Source organism: Pectinophora gossypiella, chromosome 3 (genome assembly GCF_024362695.1).
Source record: "Pectinophora gossypiella chromosome 3, ilPecGoss1.1, whole genome shotgun sequence".
In the NCBI taxonomy this organism is placed as follows: domain Eukaryota; kingdom Metazoa; phylum Arthropoda; class Insecta; order Lepidoptera; family Gelechiidae; genus Pectinophora; species Pectinophora gossypiella.
Genome location: NC_065406.1, coordinates 4,927,455 through 4,942,023, shown reverse-complemented (window position 1 = coordinate 4,942,023; position 14,569 = coordinate 4,927,455). Strand labels below are relative to the sequence as shown.

At 39.8% G+C, this 14,569-nt stretch overlaps 1 protein-coding gene across 2 annotated transcripts in view; it reads left to right on the top strand.

Annotated features, from left to right (window-relative positions):
* Window positions 1–14,569, top strand: part of LOC126379693 (probable E3 ubiquitin-protein ligase HERC2) — a 53,808-nt gene that overhangs the window by 17,322 nt on the left and 21,917 nt on the right. Inside the window, exons 30-60 of one of the 2 annotated variants that reach the window (XM_050028524.1) lie at window positions 2,502–3,088; window positions 3,168–3,292; window positions 3,389–3,756; window positions 3,880–4,046; window positions 4,297–4,436; window positions 4,636–4,819; window positions 5,174–5,404; window positions 5,594–5,712; window positions 5,976–6,159; window positions 6,444–6,595; window positions 6,703–6,796; window positions 7,122–7,273; window positions 7,403–7,544; window positions 7,849–7,974; window positions 8,296–8,460; window positions 8,559–8,660; window positions 8,743–8,844; window positions 8,953–9,185; window positions 9,267–9,335; window positions 9,683–9,854; window positions 10,012–10,107; window positions 10,423–10,577; window positions 10,700–10,912; window positions 11,093–11,212; window positions 11,479–11,580; window positions 12,145–12,300; window positions 12,529–12,690; window positions 13,028–13,258; window positions 13,459–13,582; window positions 13,735–13,853; window positions 14,131–14,286. In XM_050028524.1, coding sequence (XP_049884481.1) covers window positions 2,502–3,088; window positions 3,168–3,292; window positions 3,389–3,756; window positions 3,880–4,046; window positions 4,297–4,436; window positions 4,636–4,819; window positions 5,174–5,404; window positions 5,594–5,712; window positions 5,976–6,159; window positions 6,444–6,595; window positions 6,703–6,796; window positions 7,122–7,273; window positions 7,403–7,544; window positions 7,849–7,974; window positions 8,296–8,460; window positions 8,559–8,660; window positions 8,743–8,844; window positions 8,953–9,185; window positions 9,267–9,335; window positions 9,683–9,854; window positions 10,012–10,107; window positions 10,423–10,577; window positions 10,700–10,912; window positions 11,093–11,212; window positions 11,479–11,580; window positions 12,145–12,300; window positions 12,529–12,690; window positions 13,028–13,258; window positions 13,459–13,582; window positions 13,735–13,853; window positions 14,131–14,286 — 5,248 coding nt within the window. Of the gene's footprint in view, window positions 1–2,501; window positions 3,089–3,167; window positions 3,293–3,388; window positions 3,757–3,879; window positions 4,047–4,296; window positions 4,437–4,635; window positions 4,820–5,173; window positions 5,405–5,593; window positions 5,713–5,975; window positions 6,160–6,443; window positions 6,596–6,702; window positions 6,797–7,121; window positions 7,274–7,402; window positions 7,545–7,848; window positions 7,975–8,295; window positions 8,461–8,558; window positions 8,661–8,742; window positions 8,845–8,952; window positions 9,186–9,266; window positions 9,336–9,682; window positions 9,855–10,011; window positions 10,108–10,422; window positions 10,578–10,699; window positions 10,913–11,092; window positions 11,213–11,478; window positions 11,581–12,144; window positions 12,301–12,528; window positions 12,691–13,027; window positions 13,259–13,458; window positions 13,583–13,680; window positions 13,854–14,130; window positions 14,287–14,569 lie in introns of both variants that reach the window. The other variant, XM_050028516.1, reaches the window with a different exon arrangement.

The following is a 14,569-nucleotide window of genomic DNA, read 5'->3' as shown; positions in this document are numbered from 1 at the left end:
ATCTTTAAGTTAAGCTACAATTTTGAAGTATTTACTGAAGATATCATATTGAAACATTGCATCAAAAATTGGTGTCATTTCAATTTGTGTACAAACACGAAGCTGTCACACACACATGCGAACTAGGTTAGCTATTAAAAGAGATGCATAATTTGAAGTCTACTTCTAACTTCTAAATGGCGCATTTGGTAAAGCAGTAGCCGCCATTCTTAAGGTTCACGGTTCAAACCCAACTGCATGTTTTAATTGTTTTTACTTTTTGTATTTTTTTTACAATTGAATTTGGCGAACCCGTCTATTTGTTACGGAATTTTCAAAAAGTATCACTTTTACCAATAATATTATAATTAAGTATACAATAATTTACTTTGCACTAAAGTACCTTCCGTAATTTCCGTATTTTTTATTTTGTAAAATTCTAATAGGCATTAATCGCATCAGTGAACATGCGGCTAACTAAAAAACTACTGAACGGATTTTCATACGGTTTTCACCAATGAGTAGAGTGATTCATGGGCGTGCTTTAGGGTATATAATTTATACAAGTATTTTTTTTTTGTATAAAATGGTTCAAAAATGATGATGAATGTCAAACATAATTATCGTTACAAATATAGCCGACTTGGAGCTTTCGGCGAAAACGCTGCCTGAGCCCATTGAGATATAACAAAACAACGTATGGTTGAATTGTTCCTTTTTTGTAGGTCTACCGAAAAGTCCACAATATGTCATAATAATTATATTGTGTATAAAGAATTGTGTATATGTATTGTATGATTTTACAAATAACGATCACAGTACAGTAATAATAAGGTAGATTTTTCCTAAATTGCGTAGGTTCAAACTTTGTCGCATCGCGTTTGAAAGATGTAATAGCGCTTCAGGACGTCCCGCAAGCACGGCGCTGATGTCGCAGTATCCGCATATAATTATTATGACTTGTCATTTAGTTCCAATAAAATCCGCGGGACTTCATACGTATGTCAGTGACAGCTGGTGATAGCATGCGGGACACTTAGCACCTAATCGAATTCTATGTTGTTTTCGCGCCCAGTCCAGACGACTCACAGCGCATTTCTGGACATATATTTACGCGTGGTGTTTATTGTTAGGTTATTTAGTTCAGGTTAGGACGTCTTTTTATAACGAGGACGTTAAAAAAAGACGAGGCTGGGACGTATTGAAGTAGTATTTCCATATATACGCGGCCTGAAATGGGCTGTTTCGGGGACCTGAACTGGTTGCTGTCGAACTTATTATCACGTTTTCTTGATTAAAATTCATAAATAAGTCAAATAGAAAAAAGAAAAAAGATTTTATTTAGTTTTAGATCTGTCATGATGTCTGTGATGTTTGTTTATTATACATAAGAATTTCAAAATTTATCTAATTTTTTTTCCCAAAGGGCAAGGCAAAGGGAACTATGAACATACAGCCATGTCTTGTGTTTTTTTTCTTGATGATGATTAATGAAATGATGAAACCTAAGCCCCCACCCTCGGAGCAGACTCCTACTCCGAACCCCAAATGAAGTAAGCGGCTTGTTGGCGCAAAGCGAAAATAGATAGGTACACTTTGTTTATTGAATATTTCGATTTAATAATACTATCGGGAATGTTTTCCGACTAATGTGATCATTAACCACAAAACACCACTTCGTATTGATTATTTAGATTATTCAATGAAGAAAGCAACCTTCCCGTTCCCGTTTCCACCAAAAAGTCCGCGGCAAAGAGAATATAAATAAATCTGTATGTTGGATGGAAAAACAATTAATTATAAATGACTACTATTTAGGCCGGCAAATGCAACAACTTCTTTTTTGATTTGGTTTTCCCCGAAGGGTAAGGCAAAGGGAACTATGCCCATACAGCCATTTCATTTTATGTATTGATTTTTTATTATAATATATGTCCTCTTTTAAAACACGGTATTTACCCATTATTTAAAAATGTTTAAATAAGATACGTTATTACAAAAATATTTTTCCAATATTCCTTTTCTCAGATTGTAGTATTTTTAGTTTTTTATTTATATTTATTCTCTTCATACAAAATCTCTTTATAAATTGTCACTGACATTCTATTACACTTGTCAAGTAGTCAAAGCCTTTAGAAAAAAAAAAACTATCACGCACACAAACTAACATTGACACCTCTACACGCTCAGCAAATACACTGTAATCTGCACCACTACAAATGTAGAATTGATCAAAATTGAGGGTCTGAAATATGGTACTTCTCGTATTCGGACCCTAAATTTTTGTTAAAAAATAAAAAATATTACTATTTATCGGTTTTATAACAATATTCCTCTATCCGTTTTCCTGTAGCACTGCATCAACTTTTGTATGGAAAACGAATCACCTTAACCTAAATCAGATTGCAAACTGCGAAGTATCTTTGTATTTGGTGTTGATCGCTAAAGCAACCAGTTATACGGTTTTAGTACCTCATCTCGTTTAAAGTCCACCTTATACACATTTTTAATCTAAATTCCAGTTTTGAAACCACAAAAGACTTGCGCAATCGTCAGAACAGTCTAAGCAAAAGCATGTTCAAAGCCACGGGTAGTTTATTACAAGGCGACGCGTTACTTATCAAATCATCCATCGCGAATGCATGTACTAAAACACCAGATGATATTCCCCCATGTATTATAGTGGAAAGTTCTAGAATTCCACTAGATGGCTGTGGTGATATCAGCACTAAAGACTTAGTGAATCAGCAAACGAAATCTAAACTCAAAGCCAAAGATAAACCTCTTGAAAAGGACCTGAAAAATGCGTCGAACTTAGACGACATGCGCAATGAAGTGCGCGGTGACCACAGAGTAGAAAGAGATGATATACTAGACAAAGACAATGATGATAAAACACCTACAAACGAGCTCTCAATAAGTTCCATGAATGATATGACAGATAACTCCATATTGAAAGAGTCTATGGAAAGTGAGAAACAAGTGATGATGTTAGCAGATGATCTCAAAAATGATCTCATTATGGCGGATGAAGAGAAGGATGACGATAATTCCGAGAGGAATAAGTTTGTGAATGCTTGGGTGTCTAAGCTCGCCTGTCAAGAAAAAGGTATGTTGGGTAAATAATAACCAGATCAAAAAGTATTATAGTTTCGTTTTAAAATTAGTATTTTATTTCAACTTGACAGATTTGTATTGGATGTTGGAAGAAGTGACGTCTGAGCAACAAAATTTGACGACATCTATTATCGACTTCGTTATGACTGAAGAACCTTGTGATATCGATATTCTAAGAAGAGCGATGTATTGCCAGGTATTTGCTGTTTTTGTTTACACTAAAGATTTGCTTTGAGAGGTAAATCGTTTAAAATTTTTTTCAATTAACTAATAAAAATAAATGTTATTACAGGTGCAGAGAGCAGATATAAGAAAAAACGGATACAGTATGATAAACAGTATTCTACATTCGTCGCAGACTATGTCTGAAAGCGTAAAGTACGCTGCGTTAACCGGCCTTCTCGGTGCTTGTATGGCAGACTCGGTTCCTTACGTACCTCTAAAACCGACTATACCTCTGTCGCCTCCACTAAAAGGCATAGAATCTGTGATACCGTATTCTAAGTACATGGTACTTCTAGAAAGATCTAAGTTGATGGATTTTGTATTGATCGAGTTAAAAGCTCGGGTGTTGGAAGGTGAACATACCCAATCTTTGCCGTTGAAAATGAGCGCTAATTACGGAGCACATGCGTTGTTGAATAGACCTTCTAGAGCTAGGTAAGTCATTTTGTCTTTTGCAGAGACGGTTGAAGGCGTTTGGGTTAATTATATCGCAAAAGTATAAATAAAGACGTTACTTATTTTACCCTTACTTATTGGACCCTCTGATTTTGTTTCCAGATTTCTAATAACACTGCTATCACTTCTAATAGAAGGGTGTCAAGGCCCAGAGTTAGAGCAATTAATAAATGGTGGAGCTCTAAGTTCGTGTTTGACGTTACTCAAACAAATTGGTGGTGATACATCACAGCATACGTCTTTAATTTGTCATGGACTGAAGTCTAAATGTAAGTTACTTGGTGTTATCGAAGTATCGGAGTCTTATTCGGCAAAAATGAGAAAAGTTACCAATTAACAGTCTCAAACAGATCGAACAGTCACGATAGATCTACGTGAGATACCGCAAATAAATGTCTCAAAATATCGAAAGAGAGATTTTGCCTGCCGTGGGGCAACCCGTACTAATTAAATATATAATCAATGAATAAGTGTACACACGTATTATTTTGATGTTCTCACGTTCATTCTTACTTTCAGCTGAATGTTTAATAATTTACGAAGATGAAAGATTAGGAGCTCGTGCCAGAGGCGCGTCGCTCTCGGGACCAGAATTAGCTTCGCTCATGAAGATTGGAACACGAGTTGTCAGAGGCAAAGATTGGAAATGGGGTGATCAGGTAATTTTTTCTGTGTCTTCTATCTGTAGGGTTTATTTGTAAACTCTTCTTACAAATTAAACCATACAAGACAGACAGACAAGTTGGCAGACAATTTTAATGTAGCCGTAATAAGAATCTGATGAGAGACTTACATGAATCTCGCGAATGGTAGTATTGATAACTTGTCTTTCTTATTGCTCCATAAATTACTTCCCAGGATGGTGTGCCAGGCGGCGAAGGCCGTGTGATCGGGGAGCTAGGTGAAGACGGGTGGGTGCGCGTGGCGTGGGACGCCGGTGGCACCAACTCTTATAGGATGGGCAAGGAGGGGAAGTACGACCTCAAGTTAGCTCGCTCGCCGTCACCGCCGCCGTCTGTTGACGAGACTGTGCATGGAAACGGTAAAGATACTAGTTCTGACTAAATGCAATATGCGTGTCGCGCGTTAAAAGTGTGCTAGTTTCTGATTTTTGTGTTATGAAGACGTAACAGCGAGTAGAGGGCTTTTATGCACCAGTCACCGAGGACATTTACTCAAATAACTAAATACCTGAAGTCACTATTAACTGTCATAAGTCTGAACTGAAATAAAACTATTATCGGAAATGGCAAACCTTTTGTTGAATTAATAATAATAATAACAGGCGTAATGAAGAGTAATTTTTGGGGCTCCGATAAGAGATTCTACAGTACTTAAAGATGTTTTAACTACATAATTCCAAATCCTATTTCCCAAAATCAAATTTCCATTGCAGTGGAGAACAACGTAGAATACTGGCCAGTAAGCGAGGTCCGATCCGCGTGTACGGGTGCCATCCGCGCCTTATGCGCGGGGGCTGGTAGTCCTCACACGGCGACGGGTGCGGTGGCGCGACGCAACGTGGCGGCGCTGCAACGGAGGTTGCTGACACTCGCGCATGCGCATGCCACGCCGCCGCCCACAGCCTTCGCTGCGCATTATCATACTGCGCTTGCTCTGCTTAGAGGTAGGTACATTTTACATACTGTATAAATTACATTTCAGCGCACAGGGTTTTGATTTTTCAGTCGGACGTGTAGAAAGTACTCCAACATATTGTTGCTTATTGTGTTAGGAAAAGTATTTATTGTTAGGAGCTAAACTCAAAAGCATATCAAGGAATTACATATTTATGTAAATAATATTTTCATTTCAGCGAGCGCTCAAAGCCTCGAGATGAGAGTATCTCTGTGCACAGACTCGTGGTTTGAACTCTGCTACAGTATTATTTCAGCCGCTGATAAACCTATCACGCAAGACCAGATATATCTGCAGGTAAGTTTCATCTTCACATATGACATGCTCATTGAAATGCTCATGCTTATTGCACATGTCTGCGTCTGCTACAATACATCTATGACACATCTGTTCATAATGAGAACAGAAATAATGTAAAAATATATAAATCTAAGTAAAGTATCCTTAAGATTGCTTTTGCCTTTCATTTTTCGACTCCCGCGTGAATATCATCATGCCATCTCTTCCTTACCTAAGTATATAAATAAAAGTATCATAATATGTTTTTCCATACTATGTAGATCCAAGCTCTGTGGCTCCTCCGAAGAGTATTAGTAGAACATTGCGGTAGCGCGGAATGGCGGCGGACAGTGGGCGCGCAGCTGCTAGCGCTGATAGGCCGGCTGTGGCTGGAGACGCACGCCTGGGATCCGGCGCTCCGACACCACCATGCCTTCGTCGTCTCGTCGCTTGAAGAGGAAGTCGGTTAGTAACGGCACATTTATGACTTGACAAGTATTTTTTTACGAATCACCGAAGCCATCAAAATTACGTAGACCACTGGGCAGTCTTCTGAGTAAAAAGAGTTATTTCTTGCAGTAAGATCTTTTCCGTGTAAATGCTAAGTTACATTTAAATTATCGTCTCTCCTATAGACTATCATCTTGTGATATCTGAACACTCTGAGAAAAGGCAATCAATCGTAAAAAGTCACCTGTCGTCAGCCTCATATCAACAAAAATCACCTATGTTTTTTTTTCCATCAATAGACAACAGATGGCGCGCACCAGCGACTGCTAGCTACACAGGTGCCACCTGTGCTGCATTAGTGCAACTAGTTCGTCAGTTGCACGCCGCGACACAATGGCATGCGCCTATTACTTCACTGATACTTGAGAAGATGCAACTTGCGGCGCAGATGGTAAGTTCTTGTTTACGTGTTTATTTTATCATACATGTCCTCTAGCTACACTTACTTTAATTGGATTATTTTTAAAAATTAAAAAGTCGTTTGTTCTTTTGCAAAAGGTAACAAGTGAATGGCATTGGTGGCCTCACACTAGTCAAGATATGACGCAAACAATGAAGTCTACTCCGCCTAGCCTCGAGACGTGCCTTATAGGTATGTATTACTCTTTATTTCTTCCTTGAATATAAAAGTCTTTTTTCCGTGCCTAACTTCAGAGTACGCTTTCCTACTTTGTCTGAGCATCGGCATCTTCAAGAGTGAGATCGTTCTCTGCCATATCGTCTATAATGCATTATAAGACATTTTAATTTATACTCGAAGACACGCCAGCATTTCTTGAACTCTTTCGTGAAATCTAGGAACTTGGATGGTGAAATTAAGACATTTATCACCAATATATTCAGTCCGACAACTTGTTTACGCGTAATCTTGTTTGCGCGATGGCCAATATGTGATATATACTAATCGTTTGTTCCAGCGGGAGCGCTAGGAGTAGTAGGTGGAGTAGAATGGCGTGTAAGACTGGGTTTGAGAGTAACCGCCGGAGCTCCTCCGCGCAATGCCGTCGTCACGCAGTTCACGCCAAGAGCTAAAGTTACGTTAGTCCACGATGATAATAGTGTTACTAAGGTAAGAATAGCAGTAAACGGTCACTTATACTTGATATAATTAACCGTTTTATTTGAATGGTATAAGATATCATCTATGTGTGACTCCGACTCGCAATTAGTCGGGTGTTTTAAATGTGTAATATTGCAGACTGAACTAAGCGGTGTGCAGAGCGCAGAATGCGACCGTCTCATTCAACCACTGAGTGGCGGTGAGAGTGCTCTGAGAGTTTGCGCCGCGTTACTTGGGGCTGGGCCGCAAGCCTCTCCAATGCACCCACATCATTTACCTGGTAAGTTGCTTGGGAAATAGTGTTCTTGTATGTTCAGGCAACTGTAGATAACTGAAGACATCGGGCAATAAGAGGAGTTGGCGACACAAATTGTTTAGCTAAGTATTGTAGTGCCGGGCGTAAGCCATAGAGTCTTGGCCCGGATTGTTTGAACTGGGGCAACATTTCATATACGAGTACCAACTTTTGTCCCATGAATACTACTAGTATAGAAGCCTGAAATTTTTATACAACTCTCTATTCTCACCTCAACTCTTTATTCTCAAATTGTTAGTACATTTTTTTTAAATATTGTTTGTTTTAGCGGAATTAGACGTGTACGGCCTACGAAAGCAGCAAATAGAACTACTGACTTTATGCGCCGTTCGAGGGATGTTGACTACTCGAACTCGTTTGAGGAAAGTTCTGATGCAACCACCGGACAATGCAAGTAAGTAGTACGCGTAAATGCGAGTGCATAAAAAATATTGTATGACACGTTTTATAGTAAATACACATATGAAATAGCTTTTTGCAAGTGCTACGCATGCGTGCCAACCTCGTGTGCGTGTTCAAATCCGCATGACACTATAAGTGCCCTAAAGGAGCGAGGTGAAATACCATTCCATTGCTTTATTCACTTAGTCTCGTGAATTCCAACTACTCGGATCTATTTAATGTTTTTAACTGGATCCGGGCACGTTTTGACAAATTACCAATTATATTCCTTAACTATTTTTATAACCGAAATGTTTTGTAATATATTTCCCAGGTGTTATAGAAAGAGGTGCACACGCCCTAGGAACAGAAGGCACTTTACTTCGTCGTCTTCTAGCGTTAGCCACTCGGCCGAGTCCATTGGCTGCATCGCATACGCCTAAGGAATTAGCGGCGGCTGCGTTGACCATAGTCCAACAGCTAGCTGCTCACGTTAATGGTAAGTCGTATGTTATTTAACTGTCAAACTACTTTTATCTCTCAGTTTTTAGCTGGTGTGATTACTATTTGACGACTTTTTCGACGGTTTTGTTCTAGGTGACGATAAAGATCACGATTCCCCTCCTGAAATGCCAATCATAGACAAAAGTAATGTGATGCAGTTATCTACGGGACCTTCGACAAGCACAGCTTCTCTATGTAAGTAAGAATTAACTAAACACGACAGCATACCTAATCATAGACATTTGACCAAAGGACTAATTATTTTAAAATTTTTCAGCGAGAAAAGACCTAAATACTTGGGCGAATTCTTCACAAGTACAACATGTCATTGAGATGGGGTTCTCCAGGCATGCCGTGTACGCTGCTATTCAAGCCTTAGGTATTGTTATTTTTCATATAGTTTAAATTGTAAGTTGCAATTAATCTTGTACTCCGGATCTATGGGATCGCTAAATTCATCTCTTCGTTTGACTTTGTCATATTTTAGGTGGAACAAGTCTTCCTTCAGTAGAAGCTTTGGTAGCGTACTTGCTCGAGCTTCCACAGCACGGCATGGATGACTCCGTGTTCGAAGTAAAGTCGCACGCGTCCAAATCTGAGAAAAAACAGATACCATACAGATGGCGCAGTTGTTTCGCCTCCGAAGAAGAGTACGCTCAATACTTATCAGACGTCATCACTCCGGGGATGACTGTTCGCTGCTGTAAGGCTTATGAAGGGGTCAGTACCTATACAATGTGAGACTTTTAAACAACGACACACAGTTACCGAGTTATTTCTGAATGTGTGTTGTTTTTTCAGGTTGCTTTAGGCGACGTTGGTCAGGTCCAGAAAGTTGAACGAGATATCAAACAGAACGTATTTATACATGTAAGTTCACATTATATTTATAAACTATATCTCACGATATATATAAATATTAGTTTCTTTTCTTTTCGCCGGGTTTAATTTTAACATTTAATCGCAGTATGACTGATGTCCAATTTGTCTTTACATTTTTGTCCATGAGCTGTCGAATCATTTCAAACCAAAAAACTGATAAGTTCGGTCTCTACTCGTCCGACTGTCAGGTTAGCCAGCTTCGTAGCACATGCAAGGGCAGGGAACCAGATCGCTGTCTGTTTTATGCTCCCGCTTCACTCTGTATGTCTGTCACCACGTAAGCCGCTGTTCAGCGATTGCTATCGGACTATACCTAATAGTTCCTCTCTCTCCAGGTGGAATGGCGCGGCTTGGGTCGCATAGCAGGTGTCAGAGCGGTACATGCTGAAGTGGTCTCGGGCGGGCCACCATTCGCTTCTGGAGACAGAGTGCGCGTGAGAGCGGCCGTCACCCAGCCTCGATACAAGTGGGGATGCATCGACCATACTAGCGTTGGCACTGTTACTGGTACGTCAATAACAGGCTTTTTATTTGAATTTTTAGGTAATGTACCTAATTGATTAACAAAGTTTGGCGCGCCGTTTATGCTATTCGGATCTACTGTCATTTTCATTGAGTAGTAATTGTAATTTTGTACGAATTTATTACGATCTTTCCTTTGCAGCGATATCCGCCAACGGTCGTGACTTGACGGTAGATTTCCCGCAACAACCCGGCTGGACTGGTCAAGTCAGCGAAATGGAACTAGTCACTGATCAATGTAAGTAATAAAAATAATACTTATGATTAAAAAGCTTTATTTATTCAAAATAAACAAACACCACTCATCTAAAAGTACGTAACTCATATTATCACTATGGGTGTCAGTACAGATTTCCATGTCGTTAGAAGACAAGTCACGTGGTTTTGGAAGAATTGATCTGGAGAGAGTTAACTTAGACCTTTACTAACTAATAGTTTTTACTCCGTTGAACGTTCCGTAGCGTACATTCTACTATATCAAATATTGTGACGCTTCTACGAATCGGCGCTTTTTTACTTCGAAGATTTATCAATATATTACTAATTGTTGTAGCGGAATGGGGAGAAAACGCAGGAGGAACGACAGTGGGCTGGCGCGGCGCAATACGGGCTGTACGCGTGTCGTCGTGTCGTCCCGGCGCCGGCGCGCGGCGTCTGTTAGACTCACAGCCGCATACTTACTGGCAGAGCTCTAGTGGGACGGGACAGGTAACACAAGCAACCTTACAATGGAGCACCGCGGTGGAATGCTCCATATTCCCTCCAGTTGATAGAGATGCAATCAATATTAAATAAAGTAAAAATATCGTTCCATATTTTTTAATTTGCAGCATTGGATTCGCGTAGAAATGCGATGCGGCGTAAGGATTCGCCGTTTAGGTTTGGGCGTACCAGGAGGTGTCCATGGACCGGCCGCTTTATCCGTGCGCGGAGGTACAAGCTTCGATGAATGCGCACTTGCGCCGCTGGCCGCCGTGCCCTGCGCGTGCGCTCCTAGAGACCGACCGCCCGCGCAGATTCAGTTGCTGGCTGATTGTAAACAGGTATTGTTAAAATTCAACTTTTCAAATATAATAATCGACAACTGATATTTTAGCTACCAAACTTATAAGCGCTGATCGTTCATTACTGTCTGTAGTTTTTCGAGTTTTATGACTGAGGTTACGACTGGAGTAAAAACTTTTTCTTCACTATTTTAAAAAGTGTCATTTATTTTGTTCCAGTATTACCCTTGTATAGAAATAGGAATAAAGCAGAATAGAAACGTGAATGCTGATTGTCGAGTGCACGGTCTGTATATAACAGGCTTCCGACCTAATCCGTTGTACACGGATGTTTTGATGGTAAGTCATACAAATTGTGTTATGAAATTTAGCTTAAAATCACTACAAATATTAGCCTATTTGTACTATGGTTTTAAAAAGTTGATGATCCATGATCTTCTGTCTCTTATGTATTAGTCATATTTGTTATGTTTATCTATATACAATAAAGTATTTTTTTTTTTTCAAAATTTTTAATATAGTGTGGAAGTTCAATAAAAGTGCGATATGTGTCTCTAACCATATATTGGTTAAAGCTCGATATAGGAATTGTAATTGGTTTTCAGAGTATGAATTTCGTGGCTGAAGACGTGATGGAAAAAGACACTCCAACGGGGGCGGTGTCTGCTGATAACAATCCACCGTCTTTGCCTAGTGATTGTCCTAAGGTAAGTGTGATTGTGTGTGTTTAGTGCATAAGTAATAGTAACATCTCTCTGGTTATCGCAAGATAGTATTTTCCATTACTTGGTTTGTTGGTGCATCTATTCTTGTTCAATTCATAATGTTCTGACTTTTTTCTTAGAAATAGATGGCGTGCGTGTATATACTGTACATCTCTGCCAGTCCAAAGGGATGGTATTATCTATAAATACTCAGGCACGTGTATTGAACGATGGGCGAAAAGTGGGAAAAAAACGCGACAAAATAGTAAAAAATCTGACAGACCAATCGCGTGTGAGAAGCATCATATAACAGACGAATCACGTCGCTTCCCGTGCGTCACTTCATAACAAAAACACATATTCGACTGTTTTACTTGCAACGATCAGTATCCGTGCCTTTCCCGACTGCGGGGTCTGCACAACTACACTATCGCGCGCGGTGCGACAAATATAAGGTTTCGCCCAATACCCGTATAGGGTTTATCTACACAGAAAGCATTTGCTGCGTCTACTAGTTAAAAGTATAAATAACGAATGAAGAAGTACATCATTAATTTATAATTTCAGGTGTACGTATGGGGCTTGAACGACAAAGACCAGCTGGGCGGAGTAAAGGGATCCAAAGTAAAAGTACCAGTATTCTCAACGACATTAAGCGCATTAAGACCGGTGCACATTGCGGGTGGATCTAAAACACTGTTCATTGTCTCTCACGATGGAAAGGTAAGTTTTCTTCTATCTGTGGAATAGTTGAACCGATGATAAATATAATGATGGATTAGACGAACTTATATGTAAATGAAGTTCTAACCTAAGAAGCTTTTCGTCTGAAGATTCGCCAAAAGGTGCTGATCCGATGCTCTGCTACAAGTACTCATTCTTATTTTTGTCTTGATGACGAAGCACGAAGTGTATAGTTGTTTAATTTCTACCATCCTTGTTTTTACGCAGCTATACGCTTGTGGTGAAGGCACGAACGGTCGCCTAGGACTCGGCCACAGCAACAACGTATCTACTCCTAGAGCGAACCCATATCTATCTCATGTGTTGGTGCGTCGCGTTGCTGTACATTCTGGTGGGAAACATGCGCTGGCTCTCACTGCCGATGGGAAGGTAAGATCATTCTTACGATGGTGCCGATTTTGGCAGTAATGTAAGTGAGGATGACACTATTTTAAGACCTGTCAAAATAAAACAGGATTAAGCCCGTGCCCGCCAGAATAGGCACCTAATGAGACGTAAACTCGACAGAAGACAATATGCCGCTATTTTTGAAAATGAAGATACGTAATTTGATTTAAATAAACAGCTCCTCCTTTACCACGCGGCAGTACAGTTCTGGCTTGATTCCCTCAACTTTTTACTGCTTATCATTGTAAATTCTTATTCTGTTCTGTTTTGTCTTTATATGGAAGACACGTAACGCGATGCACTCATATACATTTTCTAGGTTTACTCCTGGGGCGAAGGTGAAGACGGGAAGCTTGGACACGGAAACAGGATAACTCTAGAAATCCCGCGTCTAATAGAGGCTCTATCTGGAGAGCGCGTTGTGGGCATCGCATGTGGATCCGCGCATAGCGCCTGTGTCACCGCTAGGGGACACCTCTATACTTGGGGCATGGGCGAATATGGACGACTGGGGCACGGGGATGACACTACTCAGCTGTTGCCTAAAATGGTAAGTACTAAAATGTGTAGAGACGTTATAGATTGTTCTGTCTGAGGCCTTATTGTCCTGTTAATTTGCTGTTATTTAGACAATCACATATTATGCTAGGGCAATAAATGTTGAAGTTTTAAAATGAAACCCCCTGATAATTTTTTATAAAGTTAAAAATAAATGGCAGACAGCATTATTTAAGACAATTTATGTTTTAGGTGGAAACATTAGCTGGCTTCCGAGTTATACAAGTAGCGTGTGGTTCACGCGATGCTCAAACTTTAGCTTTGACTGCATGTGGAAAAGTATTTTCCTGGGGAGACGGCGACTTTGGAAAACTAGGTAAGGTCTCTGCTCTATCATCTGATTTATGTATTTATTATATCTATATTATCTAAGAAATATATGATACTTTTTGTTTTTGTGGATCGTGCCTGAAGGTAACAGCAGCGATCCACGAGAAACATCTATTGGACTGCTGGATACATTTCTAGGGCGGGGAGGTTCTGACGGTTGCGCAGTGCCTATGAACATAGAGAGATTAAATACATTGGGTGTTGTGCAAGTCGAATGTGGCGCTCAGTTTAGCTTAGCGCTCACTAGGGATGGAGAGGTGAGATATTTTTATGTACTTTATACCTAATACTTTTATACTAGATCATAATTTTTGTAATTTATGTACTTATAATAGTTACGTTCTAATATATTCTTTAATTTGCCTGTTTGTATCCTTACGACCCCAAAACAAAACTGATTTTCCATCGACATTAAAATAAAAAAAATAGAATATGCCATTCCCTATGGAATATATTTTTTCTTTTTGGTTTAGTTCAATGACTACAATATTGGCTTTAATTCGTCCTAGATACTAAAATTTAGTTTATTTCAAGGTATGGACGTGGGGTAAAGGGGACTATTTCCGTCTGGGCCATGGATGTGACGCGCATGTACGTCGCCCCACATTAGTGGAGGCTTTACGTGGACGTCGCGTTGTCCACGTCGCTGTTGGTGCGTTACACTGTCTTGCTGTTACTAGCGACCATCAGGTAAGACCATATTTTAAGGAAGTTTCTGATTAAATTAAGGAAGACTTCCCTTCTTGGGCGGAAAATTAGTTTACCATTCTTTGTTTTCCCCTACTTCGTATTTTTAACTGAATTCTAGGAGCAGAGCAGAAACAGGTGCTAAAAACTTGATATTTTTCCCTAAGTTCTAGCCCAATGCAATATGTTAAAAACCAGCACGTCCTCTGCATACCCCTGCGGTTATACAGCCGTTATGCTATGTGGGTTGTTAAAAGCTCGATCACTGACAGGTTCACTCAACAAT